The sequence below is a fragment of the Poecilia reticulata genome, chromosome 12, assembly GCF_904066995.2.
Source record: "Poecilia reticulata chromosome 12, P_reticulata-male-v2, whole genome shotgun sequence".
Lineage (NCBI taxonomy): Eukaryota > Metazoa > Chordata > Actinopteri > Cyprinodontiformes > Poeciliidae > Poecilia > Poecilia reticulata.
Window position 1 is genome coordinate 25,480,309 of NC_088841.1, and position 13,776 is coordinate 25,494,084.

A 13,776-nucleotide genomic window follows, 5' to 3' on the forward strand; every position below is an offset into this window, starting at 1 on the left:
TGTTTAAGACTTTTTAAGACTTAATGTTTAAGACTTTTTAAAGACTTAACGTTTAAGACATTTTCAAGACTTAACAACAATGTTTAAGCCTTTTTAAGACTTAATGTTTAAGCCTTTTTAAGACTTAACAATGTTTAAGCCTTTTAAAGACTTAACAACAATGTTTAAGACTTTTTAAGACTTAATGTTTAAGACTTTTTTAAGACTTAACAACAATGTTTAAGACTTTTAAGACTTAACAACAATGTTTAAGACTTTAAGACTTAACAACAATGTTTAAGACTTTTTAAGACTTAACAACAATGTTTAAGACTTTTTAAGACTTAACAATGTTTAAGACTTTTTTAAGACTTAACAACAATGTTTAAGACTTTTTAAGACTTAACAATGTTTAAGACTTTTTTAAGACCTGGAAAAATACACAAAAGAAAAATTGCACAAAAAAAGTGCATATTTTATGTAGTCGTGTCAACAGAAGTGACCCAATGGCAAAGATGAAATGTGATAAAATTACCCTTTCCCGATTATAAATATCAAATGCTAGTCAGCTAGCTAGCGAGGGTAAATTAGCAGCTAGTTAGCGGTAGCTGCAACCCCCTCAGGTCACAGAATACAGTGATTAGGTTCGCAGGCGTCTCAAAAGTTTGGCTGACAGACAAGTAAAAAAAAAAAAAAACTACAGGAGATTAAATAGATTAAATTGTCAACAACAAAATTCAAGACGTATTTTAGGCCAACTGCTTTAAAAAATTTTTAAGGCCTTAATTTAAGACAATAAGGCATTAACTTTAGATGACAAATTTAAGACATTTTAAAGGTGCACACAGCCTGATGCAGTGATTTGTGAAAGCAAACAGATGACCTCTGACCCCCAGTACACCACAGGTCAGAACCAACACATGCTCACAGACACAATCAAACATATTGACCTGCTTCCTGCAACAAACCCAAGTGTGAAGTGACCTCTGACCTCAGCCAGCGGTCAGACACTCCATCAGTTCATGGCGACTGATCACATCAATACACTCACTTGCAGATGGCGGGGAAACACTCCTGCAGCCCCTTCTTCTTCACCAGAGAGCCTTCGATGCAGTACATGATGATGTCCATCACCTGGAACCAGCAGAACCAGAGGAACCATCATCAGAACCAGCAGACCCAGCGGACCCAGAGCGTCCAGAGCTCTGGTTCTGCTCACCTCGACCAGCAGGTCCACCACGTCTCCGGGCATCTTCTCGATCAGGATGTCGATGACGCGGAGGATCTCGGTCTTGGCCCGGGCCAGCGTGGTGGTGTGGATGTTCTGCTGGGACTGGGAGTTGGCCTGGGCCGCGTTGTGCCGGTGAACCTGGAGGAAACCGACCGGACTCAGTCAGAACGTCAGCAACGAAACGGACCTGCTGCTCCTGGAGGTTCTGGCCTCACCTCGCGGGCGATGGTGGTGATGAAGGCCGGCGGGCGGGCGGTGGCGATGAGGGACAGGGCGTGGCGGGCGGAGCGCGCCGAGTCAGCGGGCGGGTTGAGGGGCAGACCCATGGTGACGCTGAGGAGAAACACCGGATCAGAACATCCAGAACCCAAAACTCTGTAACAAACTCAAGGCCCAGGGGCCAAATCTGGTCCGCCATCGCTTATTAATCGGTCCTCTGGACTCCAGAGAAACGCACAGCGAGGCCTGAGTAACTTACCAACTCTTTCACTCTGGTTACCTAGCAACGACCTGCTGAGCAACTTACTCTCTCACTCTTTGGTTACCTAGCAACGACCTGCTGAGCAACTTACTCTCTCACTCTTTGGTTACCTAGCAACGACCTGCTGAGCAACTAACTCTCTCACTCTTTGGTTACCTAGCAACGACCTGCTGAGCAACTTATGTATTTCTGCTGCCTCTTTGATCGACGTGAAAGTGACAAAATAATCACATTTACCGTCGTACAGAAGTGCAAATATTGCTAAATTATCACCTAAAGAAAATCAATGATTCTAATTGCAAATAAATAAATAAATAAATAAACAAAAAATGAATAAAATCACAAAATAATCCTGGAATCCTGAAGAGACTGAATGTGAAAAGTCGTTAACGTCATTAAGTTTTAAGTGGAGCTCGTTGAACGCAGACGCAGCTGTTTATTAATATCTTAACAGTTTTTAATGGGTTTTATCAAAAACATTCTGGCCCTTTAAGAAGATTCATGATTTTGATTTAAATTACTGGTTTTATTTATGTTAATTATTTACAGATATTCACAGCCAAACTGTTGCAGTCTGGTTCATTTAGAGACGGATTGAGGCGCCTCAGGAGGAGGAGGAGAAGAAGAAGAAGAAGAACAAGAAGAAGAAGAAGCAGCAGCAGGTTGAGCTTCACTAATATATGGAGTGAAGAGATTAGCAGCAGCTTATGGTGTCAGGCCGAGTCAATGGGAGCCATTCAGCATAATGAACTCCCACAATGCAACAGGCAGCCGGCGCACACACTCAGCTGAACACACAACCCCTCACACAGGAAGTGACATCTCGCCACAGCTGCTAATTAACGCCGCTAATATATCGGCGATTTATCAGCAGGACTGAGCGTTTCATTTGGCGGTAATTGGAAACAGTGGCGGCGTTGATGTGAGGCTGAGCGAACGGCGCCGCGGAGAAATAATCCAGATTATCACCAGAGAGGAAAGACTCTGATTGATGTTAGAACACAGAAATAATGCAAAAAATACACAAAATGACTTCAAAGTTCATATTTACATCTCAAAACGTTTAGCTGGATGTCATGACGTGAGGCGAGTGAGTAAAAAAATAAGAATAAGAGATGATTACCTGCAAGATATTAAAATATTCTGACTGTATATTAAAGCTTTATTTCTTTATTTAGTCAAAAAGGTCCAATCTAAGTAAAATTAATCACTGAGATGCAGTCAGAAAAGTTATTTTTTAACAAAAAAAGAGAATAAAAATCTATTCATAAATGTTCATAGTCCATTTATATGAGACTAAACTCCCATAATGCACCAGTTCAATGGTGCAATGACAAGTTGGATCTGAAAACTATTGGACATGATTTAGTTCCATACATGGAAGTTTAAAAGAATCTGATTGTTTGGGGTAAGAAGATCAGATTTGGCTCAGATTCGGCTGCTACGGGTATGATGCTACGTGCATGATGCTACGTGTATGATGCTACGTGCATGATGCTACGTGCATGATGCTACGTGCATGATGCTACGTGCATGATGCTACGTGTATGATGCTACGTGCATGATGCTACGTGCATGATGCTACGTGTATGATGCTACGTGTATGATGCTACGTGCATGATGCTACGTGCATGATGCTACGTGCATGATGCTACGTGCATGATGCTACGTGCATGATGCTACGTGCATGATGCTACGTGCATGATGCTACGTGTATGATGCTACGTGTATGATAATACGGGTATGATGCTACGTGCATGATGCTACGTGCATGATGCTACGTGTATGATGCTACGTGCATGATGCTACGTGCATGATGCTACGTGTATGATAATACGGGTATGATGCTACGTGCATGATGCTACGTGCATGATGCTACGTGCATGATGCTACGTGCATGATGCTACGTGCATGATGCTACGTGTATGATGCTACGTGTATGATGCTACGTGCATGATGCTACGTGCATGATGCTACGTGTATGATAATACGGGTATGATGCTACGTGTATGATGCTACGTGTATGATGCTACGTGCATGATGCTACGTGTATGATGCTACGTGTATGATGCTACGTGCATGATGCTACGTGCATGATGCTACGTGTATGATAATACGGGTATGATGCTACGTGTATGATGCTACGTGTATGATGCTACGTGTATGATGCTACGTGTATGATGCTACGTGCATGATGCTACGTGTATGATGCTACGTGTATGATGCTACGTGCATGATGCTACGTGTATGATGCTACGTGTATGATGCTACGTGTATGATGCTACGTGCATGATGCTACGTGCATGATGCTACGTGCATGATGCTACGTGTATGATGCTACGTGCATGATGCTACGTGCATGATGCTACGTGTATGATGCTACGTGCATGATGCTACGTGCATGATGCTACGTGTATGATGCTACGTGCATGATGCTACGTGCATGATGCTACGTGCATGATGCTACGTGCATGATGCTACGTGCATGATGCTACGTGCATGATGCTACGTGCATGATAATACGGGTATGATGCTACGTGCATGATGCTACGTGCATGATGCTACGTGTATGATGCTACGTGTATGATAATACGGGTATGATGCTACGTGCATGATGCTACGTGCATGATGCTACGTGTATGATAATACGGGTATGATGCTACGTGTATGATGCTACGTGCATGATGCTACGTGTATGATGCTACGTGTATGATAATACGGGTATGATGCTACGTGCATGATAATACGGGTATGATGCTACGTGTATGATGCTACGTGTATGATGCTACGTGCATGATAATACGGGTATGATGCTACGTGTATGATGCTACGTGTATGATGCTACGTGTATGATGCTACGTGTATGATAATACGGGTATGATGCTACGTGCATGATGCTACGTGCATGATGCTACGTGTATGATAATACGGGTATGATGCTACGTGTATGATGCTACGTGTATGATGCTACGTGTATGATAATACGGGTATGATGCTACGTGTATGATGCTACGTGTATGATGCTACGTGTATGATAATACGGGTATGATGCTACGTGCATGATGCTACGTGCATGATGCTACGTGTATGATGCTACGTGCATGATGCTACGTGCATGATGCTACGTGCATGATGCTACGTGTATGATGCTACGTGCATGATGCTACGTGTATGATGCTACGTGCATGATGCTACGTGTATGATAATACGGGTATGATGCTACGTGTATGATGCTACGTGTATGATGCTACGTGTATGATGCTACGTGTATGATAATACGGGTATGATGCTACGTGTATGATGCTACGTGCATGATGCTACGTGTATGATAATACGGGTATGATGCTACGTGCATGATGCTACGTGCATGATGCTACGTGTATGATAATACGGGTATGATGCTACGTGTATGATGCTACGTGTATGATGCTACGTGCATGATAATACGGGTATGATGCTACGTGTATGATGCTACGTCTATGATGCTACGTGTATGATAATACGGGTATGATGCTACGTGCATGATGCTACGTGCATGATGCTACGTGTATGATAATACGGGTATGATGCTACGTGTATGATGCTACGTGTATGATGCTACGTGTATGATAATACGGGTATGATGCTACGTGTATGATGCTACGTGTATGATGCTACGTGTATGATAATACGGGTATGATGCTACGTGCATGATGCTACGTGCATGATGCTACGTGTATGATAATACGGGTATGATGCTACGTGCATGATGCTACGTGCATGATGCTACGTGCATGATGCTACGTGTATGATGCTACGTGCATGATGCTACGTGTATGATGCTACGTGCATGATGCTACGTGCATGATGCTACGTGCATGATGCTACGTGCATGATGCTACGTGCATGATGCTACGTGCATGATGCTACGTGCATGATGCTACGTGTATGATGCTACGTGCATGATGCTACGTGTATGATGCTACGTGCATGATGCTACGTGTATGATGCTACGTGCATGATGCTACGTGTATGATGCTACGTGCATGATGCTACGTGTATGATAATACGGGTATGATGCTACGTGTATGATGCTACGTGTATGATGCTACGTGTATGATGCTACGTGTATGATAATACGGGTATGATGCTACGTGTATGATGCTACGTGCATGATGCTACGCGTATGAAGCTACGCGTATGATGCTACGTGTATGATGCTACGTGCAGCAGGCCTGGACAAGATGGCTGCCACAATATGAGCGTTTCTGATCAGCGAATGTCAAAAGTTATTGATTAGTTTTGTTGTAAATATCAGAAACATTTCCTGCTTCATCCAGTTTTCACTCGACGCTGTTGTTGTTTTTTTAAAGCAGCTTTGAGACGAAACTTTAAACTGCTGCTGCGCAAGCTGCTCGACAGGCTGTTGCTAGGCAACCAGAGAGCGAGTCAGCGGACGCCACCGACCTAGCTTAGCGGTTTAGCGGCTAGCACCTTTTCTCTGCCTACATCTCCCAGAATGCTGCGCGGAATATTCCATCAGAGCCGTGTTATATTTATTGATTGATTTATTATTATGCTATATAAACAACCACGTAGTAAAGTCAGACACTTTCAGGATGTTGGATCCCCTGTGGTTCTGATCCGGACCTGAAACGCTCCGTCTGTCGGACCTTCTGCAGAGACTCCAGCATGTGTGAACCTGGCAACATGGCTGCTCTCACAGCCAATAGCGCGCTGACATCAGCCAGTCGATACACTTATTGATTTCTGACGGGGAGGGAGGAGAGAACAACCCGGTCACATGACAGGGAGCCACCGCTGCAGCGTGTGTGTGTGTGTGTTTAGGCTCTGACTGACTGACTGACTTCCTGATTGGTTCCCCCAGTCGGTGCAGATGGGCTGACCGGTTGGTTTGGCGGCTCAGATTGATTTACTGGACGGTTCCTGAACCGACTGCTGAGCCGCAGTTCAACTCAACAAACTGGATTAAAGCAGAAAACATGTGAAGAGACGATTTGAAAGGTTCAGAAAACCATCGTTAGCCTGAGCACAACGCCAGGGTGGGAAGACATCAGCTGCTGGGAGAGGTCATAAGGTCATCCGCACCGTGTGGGGATGTGGTTTTAATCGGATTTCTGATGGGTCACTTTTTATCATCAGGATCTTTAGGCAGCTTGAGAAAAACGACTGAAGGGTTTTAAAAACCTGAGTGAGGAAATTTAAAATCCTGTGAAACACGCTCGCTCGCACAGCCTCACTGCTGGTCAGCTGGATTAAAACTCCTCATTATTTCACTTAAAACAAGGAAAAATGTTTGAAGTGAAATAATTTCTGCTTCGTATTTTAATCAGCATTATGATAATATTCTTCATTCTGCAAAACAAACTAAAAGTACATTTTATGTTTTGAAATGTGTCTAATTTCACAAAACTCCCCCTAATTATAACACATTTGTTTAATAAAAAATATAATATGATCAGTAAGAATAACGAAAATTCATCACATTTTAAAAAATTCAAACAAATTAGAGAATTTTTTTTAAAAATCTACATTTTCTGGAGTTTTTAACAAATAGAAATAACTTTGGTCATTTATTTTTGTTTTTTTTGTGTAAGTCGCACATAATTTATTAACCCCTTAAATGTCAGGTTGTTTTATTCACTATGTTCTTTTTGCAATAAAAATAAAAAAACAATAAAAAACTTGTGAACGGAACATTAAAAATATTCGACAGAAACAGAAATGATGAGGTTTCTGCAGCTTCCCGTCATCAATAAAACCATCATTTCAACACGTTTTATTCTTCCTGTCACATCATAATAACCTGCAATAATAAAACATTTAGTCGTTTTGAAGGTGACAACGAAACGTGTCGGCTTGTGCAGGTGATGGGGAACTGACTGCTACTGCTGCGCCTGACGGCCGGTCGTTGTGTCATGAAGGATAAATAAAGTTTATTAGGTTACATCTGGTGATGTTGCTGCAGCAACACGCAGCATTAGCAGCAGCGCTAACGGCCTCAGTGGCTGGAAGATTAATGGCGTCTGAAAGGAGCTTCTGTAAATAAATACATTATTTTAAAAGGTCATGAGTGAAAAGGACGAACCCGGGCATTCTGCCTGCTGGGATTTCAACCCACAACTGTCTGCAGGCGGCAGCGGCAGTCAGAACGGGACAGACATCGTTACATCATCATAATGTCCTCCAATCAGATTACAGCAGCGCCTCCATAACTCAGGCCGTCGGCTCTGGGGCGGCCGACGGCTTTAACGGGATCAGAATCAGCCAATCAGATCAGCAGGACGATCAATTAAACAAGCCTGAGGGTCTGGAAGCCGATCAGCAAAGACCCAACAGAACTTCACTCATTCCGTCACGTTTTGGGTATTTTAGATGTTAGAGCTGATAATCAATCAGATTCAGGCGTGAAGGAGCAGGAAAAATAATAAATATCTGAAAAGTGTGGTGTGCATCTGTTTTCAGCCACCCTCTTTCTAAAGTGCTGCCACTACTAGCTTTAGCCGTTGTTTATGTTGTGATTTACAACATCTGGCGTCTTCTGGTGCAGAATTATGATTATGGCCAATCAGTGACGAAAAAGTCGCATAAAATGCAACATGAACATTCAGGCTGCAGAATGTTGTAAAAAATATCCGCTACAATTTAGTGGAACAAATCTGATCATGCTAACACGCTACACCAACATGGTATTTGGCAGAAGTTAATGCTAGCACGCTACACCTACATGGTATTTGGCAGAAGCTAATGCTAACACGCTACACCAACATGGTATTTGGCAGAAGCTAATGCTAACACGCTACACCAACATGGTATTTGGCAGAAGTTAATGCTAACATGCTACACCAACATGGTATTTGGCAGAAGCTAATGCTAACACGCTACACCAACATGGTATTTGGCAGAAGCTAATGCTAACACGCTACACCAACATGGTATTTGGCAGAAGTTAATGCTAACATGCTACACCAACATGGTATTTGGCAGAAGCTAATGCTAACACGCTACACCAACATGGTATGGCTAAATTCAACCATATTGATTTGCTATAACAGAGTATAGTTCCAAGATCTGTGTTGCCCAAAATGTCAACAAGACATTGAACTATATTCAACTGAAATTTTACGAGACATTCCAGTAAATAAGCACTTCAGTATTTATCTGAATAAATTATCTTAGGGGAAGCTAAGCTAGCTAAATGTTTTCAAAGTTAGCCAAAATGCTACAGCGGTAAATGAAAAATGATCTGTTTTTAGTGCCATAGTGGATCAGTGGAAGTGAAAAGTGGTTTAAGGAGATAATATTAGACACCTGGAAAGAAATAAAGACGAAGTCCTGAGTCTCTGAGCTAAATTAATGCAATACTGAAAAAAATCTACAGAAATATTTTCACGTTTTTCATAAACAGGAGCAAAATGTTGCCTTTACATCTTATTTTCAGATTTTTAAGAAGCTTAAAGTCAGAACCAGCTGGTCTGTTTGAAGTTCAGCCTCCAGACGTCTGATTGGTTCTCAGTTCTGGTATGAAGCAGGTCACCTTAGCATTGATTTGACTGAGCTGCGTTCAGGTGTGTGTGTGAGAGAGACTCACTTGGCCAGCTGCTTCTCTGCGTCGGCACACAGCTCCAGCAGTCCCATGAGCACCGCCGACACGTCCATGTACGGCTCCCAGACGGTGAAGCCGCGGCCGATCAGGTCGATGGCGGTGCGGCGGATGGTGCTGTGGGCGGGCAGTTTGGGGCTGGGGGGCTGCAGCAGCAGGAAGGTCAGCGCCTTGCCTGAAAACACAACCACAGCAGGCCGATTCACACACAGCTCAACTTCCCCCAAAGTCCAGGAGGACCTGAGCCGCTCATGCGCCGAGTTGAAGTCAGTTAGGACTCAGACTGAGGCTTCGTCCGGGTGCAAGAACCAACATGTCCGCCACGTCACTTTGACAGCTGTCGTCAGCAGGTTTCATCCACATGGATCCACACAAACCTGCTGCTCAGAAATGTTTTAAACATGAAAACACACAGGGGGCGGGGCAGCACAAGGCCAAAACCTGCCGGCCAATCAGATTGCTTCAAATCAACCACAACTTCCTGTCGGGAATCAAACATGGCGACCAGGATGTTCATTTGTACGTGGAGTGAGCGAGTTAGTCAGTTACTCAGTAGGTTGTTGCTAGGTAACCAAAGAGTTAGTCAGTTACTCAGCAGGCTGTTGCTAGGTAACCAAAGAGTTAAAAAGTTACTCAGTAGGTTGTTGCTAGGTAACCAAAGAGTTAGTTAGTTACTCAGCAGGTTGTTGCTAGGTAACCAAAGAGTTAAAAAGTTTCTCAGCAGGCTGTTGCTAGGTAACCAAAGAGTTAGTCAGTTACTCAGCAGGCTGTTGCTAGGTAACCAAAGAGTTAGTCAGTTACTCAGCAGGCTGTTGCTAGGTAACCAAACAGTGCGGTTCTGGATCATGTTCAGTGAGTCTTGAAGATTCAGTCAGATGTTTCATCTTTTGATATTGATCACGTATATTCCAATATGTATATTTATTGATTTATCGTCCCGTCCTACGTTAAATAATAAAAGGTTCCAGACCATCAGAATGACGCCTGATCTGCAGCGACGCTCCTTTGTAACTCCGTAAATGAAGCCGTCCTCCTGTAAGGAGCGAAGCCGCTGGCAGGCAGTCTGAGGACGGAGACAGCAGGTCACTCCATAGCTGACCTGACATTTGAGCCAGACTCTGTGGGGACGGGCCGACCATTAAGGGTCCAGGAGACACCCCCACCCTCAATAACACGCTGGCTTCCCCAAAGACAAACACCCACAGCAGCTCCAGCTCTCCAAGATCAGGGGAAACGCTCCGCTGATCAATACGGCGTCTTCACTTTAAACGCAAATACAGAAAGTCGAGTTATGAAGAAACACGGAGCAACGATTTACTTTAGTTATGATCCTGCAGCGACTCTAAAGGTCCTCGCTGCTCCAGAGACACGCGGCTAATAACACCAGCTGCATCTCCTGGTCCACCTTAAATGGCAACCCAGTCCCTTCTTACTGGTTTATTTCTGCACACAGGCTGAAACAGACCAAACCACAAACTAAAGATCCTAAAAACCTCCACAGATTTTAACGGATTATCAAAGGTTTAATCTGGATTCTGCTCATCAGGGCACTGCTTGGCTTCCGTAGGTCAGAGTGGCGGCAGCCAGGCGGCCATCTTGTTTCACAGCTTCCATTAATTTGAACTTATTGAATTTATTTTTTATTTTTTTGAAAGCCTGTCATGATAAGTTTATTGTTGTTTTAAGATCATTTTCAAGCAATAAACTTTAATTTTGAAATAAAAACGGGAAAATATTTTAAATATCTATAATAAAAAAACAATAAATAAAATGGGTTAATTTTAATTAATCATGATTAATTATTTTATTGCTTATTGACCTTCAGGCCTTTTTTAAGTCATAATATTACCAGATCAGTGATTTGATAATAACTCCTAAACAAAAAGCACAAACTGAGGAATCTCAAATATCTTGACGTTATATTTACAAATAAGGAAATATTTATTCTGTTTTGAAGAAATAATCACCTTTTTTCATAATTTTAAGACTTTTATCTCAGTAAAATGACGTCTTATTCTGCTAATATTGCGACTAATTTCCTATAATTAGTCGGCTTGAGTGAAATAAATGTCACTTTTTGAAAATCTTTTTTCTTTTCACAAAGAAAAAAGTTTAAAATGAAAATTCCTCTAGATCTTATTTTAAAGCCATATTTTCCAACCTTAGCGGAGATTTTACTCTAAATTATTACACATTTTAAGTAGAAATCCATGTAAAACTAGGCATTAATGACTCGGTCCTGAAATCTGCAGGCTATTTTAAAAACACACCGGATGCAAATTGAGGCCTTTTTCACTTTTCAGCTTCTTGAAAATCTGATCCAATCGTCCTGCTGAGTCTTTGGGTTTTAATTTTTACAACAGCAAATCATCAAACTCCCTCCAATCAGCAGCGGCTCTGATCCGATGCATTTAAACTGCGAGAGACAGAAGCAGCTTCGTCTTAATGAGCTGCTGGCTGGCAGTAAACGCGGCTCGTTACCAGACGGAGCTGATTAAAGAGCGAAGGAGGAGAAGAGGCTGTGAAATAGTGACAGATTAGTGACGTCTAAAATGTGGCGGGCTGAAACGAGCGCTAACATGCTTTGTGCTTTCCTTCCCCAGCTGCCCTCTGCCTCTTTATCTGCCTGCGTTTGAGCCTAAATGAGAGCTGAAGGTAAATCAATGAGGGACTTGGTTAGTGGATGAAAGCTGGATGAGACCGGCTGCACAGAGACGGGAAAACACAAAACCGCCAGGCTAACAGCATCACATTTTAATGACCAATCACATGAAATAACCATTTAGAAACCAGAAAAATGAAATTTTGATTAAAAATTGGGTTAGGAATTACATGGTGATTGTTGTTTGAAAACAACAAGAGTGGTAGGAATATTTAATGTAGCATCTATGCAACTTACATGTTAGGATTTTAAATGTTTTAATTGCCAAAACGATTTGAACTGTAATTATCTATTAGCTTGACTCAGAGTAGCTCTACGTTTTCTTCAAGTATCTTTGGGTAGCTATTAGCTTCACTGTGTAGCTCCTAGCTTCACTATTTTTTACTGTTAGCTTCACTCTGGGTATCTGTCAGCTATCTTTATTATCTTTAGGTAGCTGTTAGCTTGATCCTTTGTTACTGTTAGCTATTTTTATTATCTTTAGGTAGCTGTTAGCTTGATCATTTGTTACTGTTAGCTATTTTTATTATCTTTAGGTAGCTGTTAGCTTGATCCTTTGTTACTGTTAGCTATTTTTATTATCTTTAGGTAGCTGTTAGCTTGATCCTTTGTTACTGTTAGCTATTTTTATTATCTTTAGGTAGCTGTTAGCTTGATCCTTTGTTACTGTTAGCTACTTTTATTATCTTTAGGTAGCTGTTAGCTTGATCCTTTGTTATTGTTAGCTATTTTTATTATTTTTAGGTAGCTGTTAGCTTGATCCTTTGTTACTGTTAGCTATTTTTATTATCTTTAGGTAGTTGTTAGCTTGATCCTTTGTTACTGTTAGCTATTTTTATTATCTTTAGGTAGTTGTTAGCTTGATCCTTTGTTACTGTTAGCTATTTTTATTATCTTTAGGTAGTTGTTAGCTTGATCCTTTGTTACTGTTAGCTATTTTTATTATTAACTCTTGGTAGCTGTAATTAGTGGTCAGACTCAATTAAATGTTTTTTACCTGAGTTAATTGTAGGGTCTGTAATCATTCAGTTTTCCAGAGTTTCAGGAAGTTCTGATCATTTATGGAGCTTCTTTAGAAAAGTAGCAGCTTGCATTAGCGTTAGCCGCTACATGTTTAGCATTAAGATACTATTTTAGGATAGAATGGTTTTCCTGATAGGCTAATCATTTTTAGCACAACTTGAACACATTGTTTTTCATCGTCCAATCAGATCGTTTTAGGAGAAATTAACCCCCAATGGGCCAATAGAAGCAGCTTCCATCTCTGTTGGTAGAGGATGTCGCTTGTGCGTCAGAGATATGGCTGTACCAGAAACACAATACAAAGGTTCCAGCTTAGAACTGTAATAAAGTGACTATTACTTAAACTCTGAGTAATTCATGAATTAAAATCAACATGTTAACATCCTGGCCCTGGAAAAAGCCCTTCAAACTCAGGATTTCAAAGTTCAAATTAAAAGCGTTTTGTCTCCCTGCTCTTAATCGTTGCCTTTCCAATACCGCGAAGTGAAACTCAATTTCCAATCAGCTCTCATGAATGTTTGAAAATGCCACAGTTTGCAGCAAACAGTCTCAGGAGGAGCTCTGGGTTTCCTGACATTTACCTGTGAGCCGAGACCAAACTCTCACCGCCCAGCGCTCCTCCTGCTGTCATCCGTCCATCCTTCCTCTCCTCCGCTGCATCTCCCCAACATTTCCCCCTCTCACTCGGTGAAAACATCAATCTCTGCCCTGCTGCATGGACTACTGTACCCTGCCTTTCACTGGGCAGACAGCTCTCATTCATCACACCCCGCGCCGTTCGCCAACAACACCAACAA

The 13,776-nt window shown here is 42.0% G+C and overlaps 1 protein-coding gene across 4 annotated transcripts in view; it reads right to left on the reverse strand.

Moving 5' to 3' along the window:
* The window catches only part of wdr7 (WD repeat domain 7), a 67,063-nt gene that overhangs the window by 8,205 nt on the left and 45,082 nt on the right, over positions 1 to 13,776 (reverse strand). For all 4 annotated transcript variants that reach the window (XM_081613278.1, XM_081613277.1, XM_081613276.1 and 1 more), the window contains 4 exons: positions 9,283 to 9,469; positions 1,426 to 1,543; positions 1,199 to 1,348; positions 1,031 to 1,113 (listed from right to left, as the gene is read on the reverse strand). In XM_081613278.1, coding sequence (XP_081469404.1) covers positions 1,031 to 1,113; positions 1,199 to 1,348; positions 1,426 to 1,543; positions 9,283 to 9,469 — 538 coding nt within the window. The remainder of the gene's footprint in view (positions 1 to 1,030; positions 1,114 to 1,198; positions 1,349 to 1,425; positions 1,544 to 9,282; positions 9,470 to 13,776) is intronic.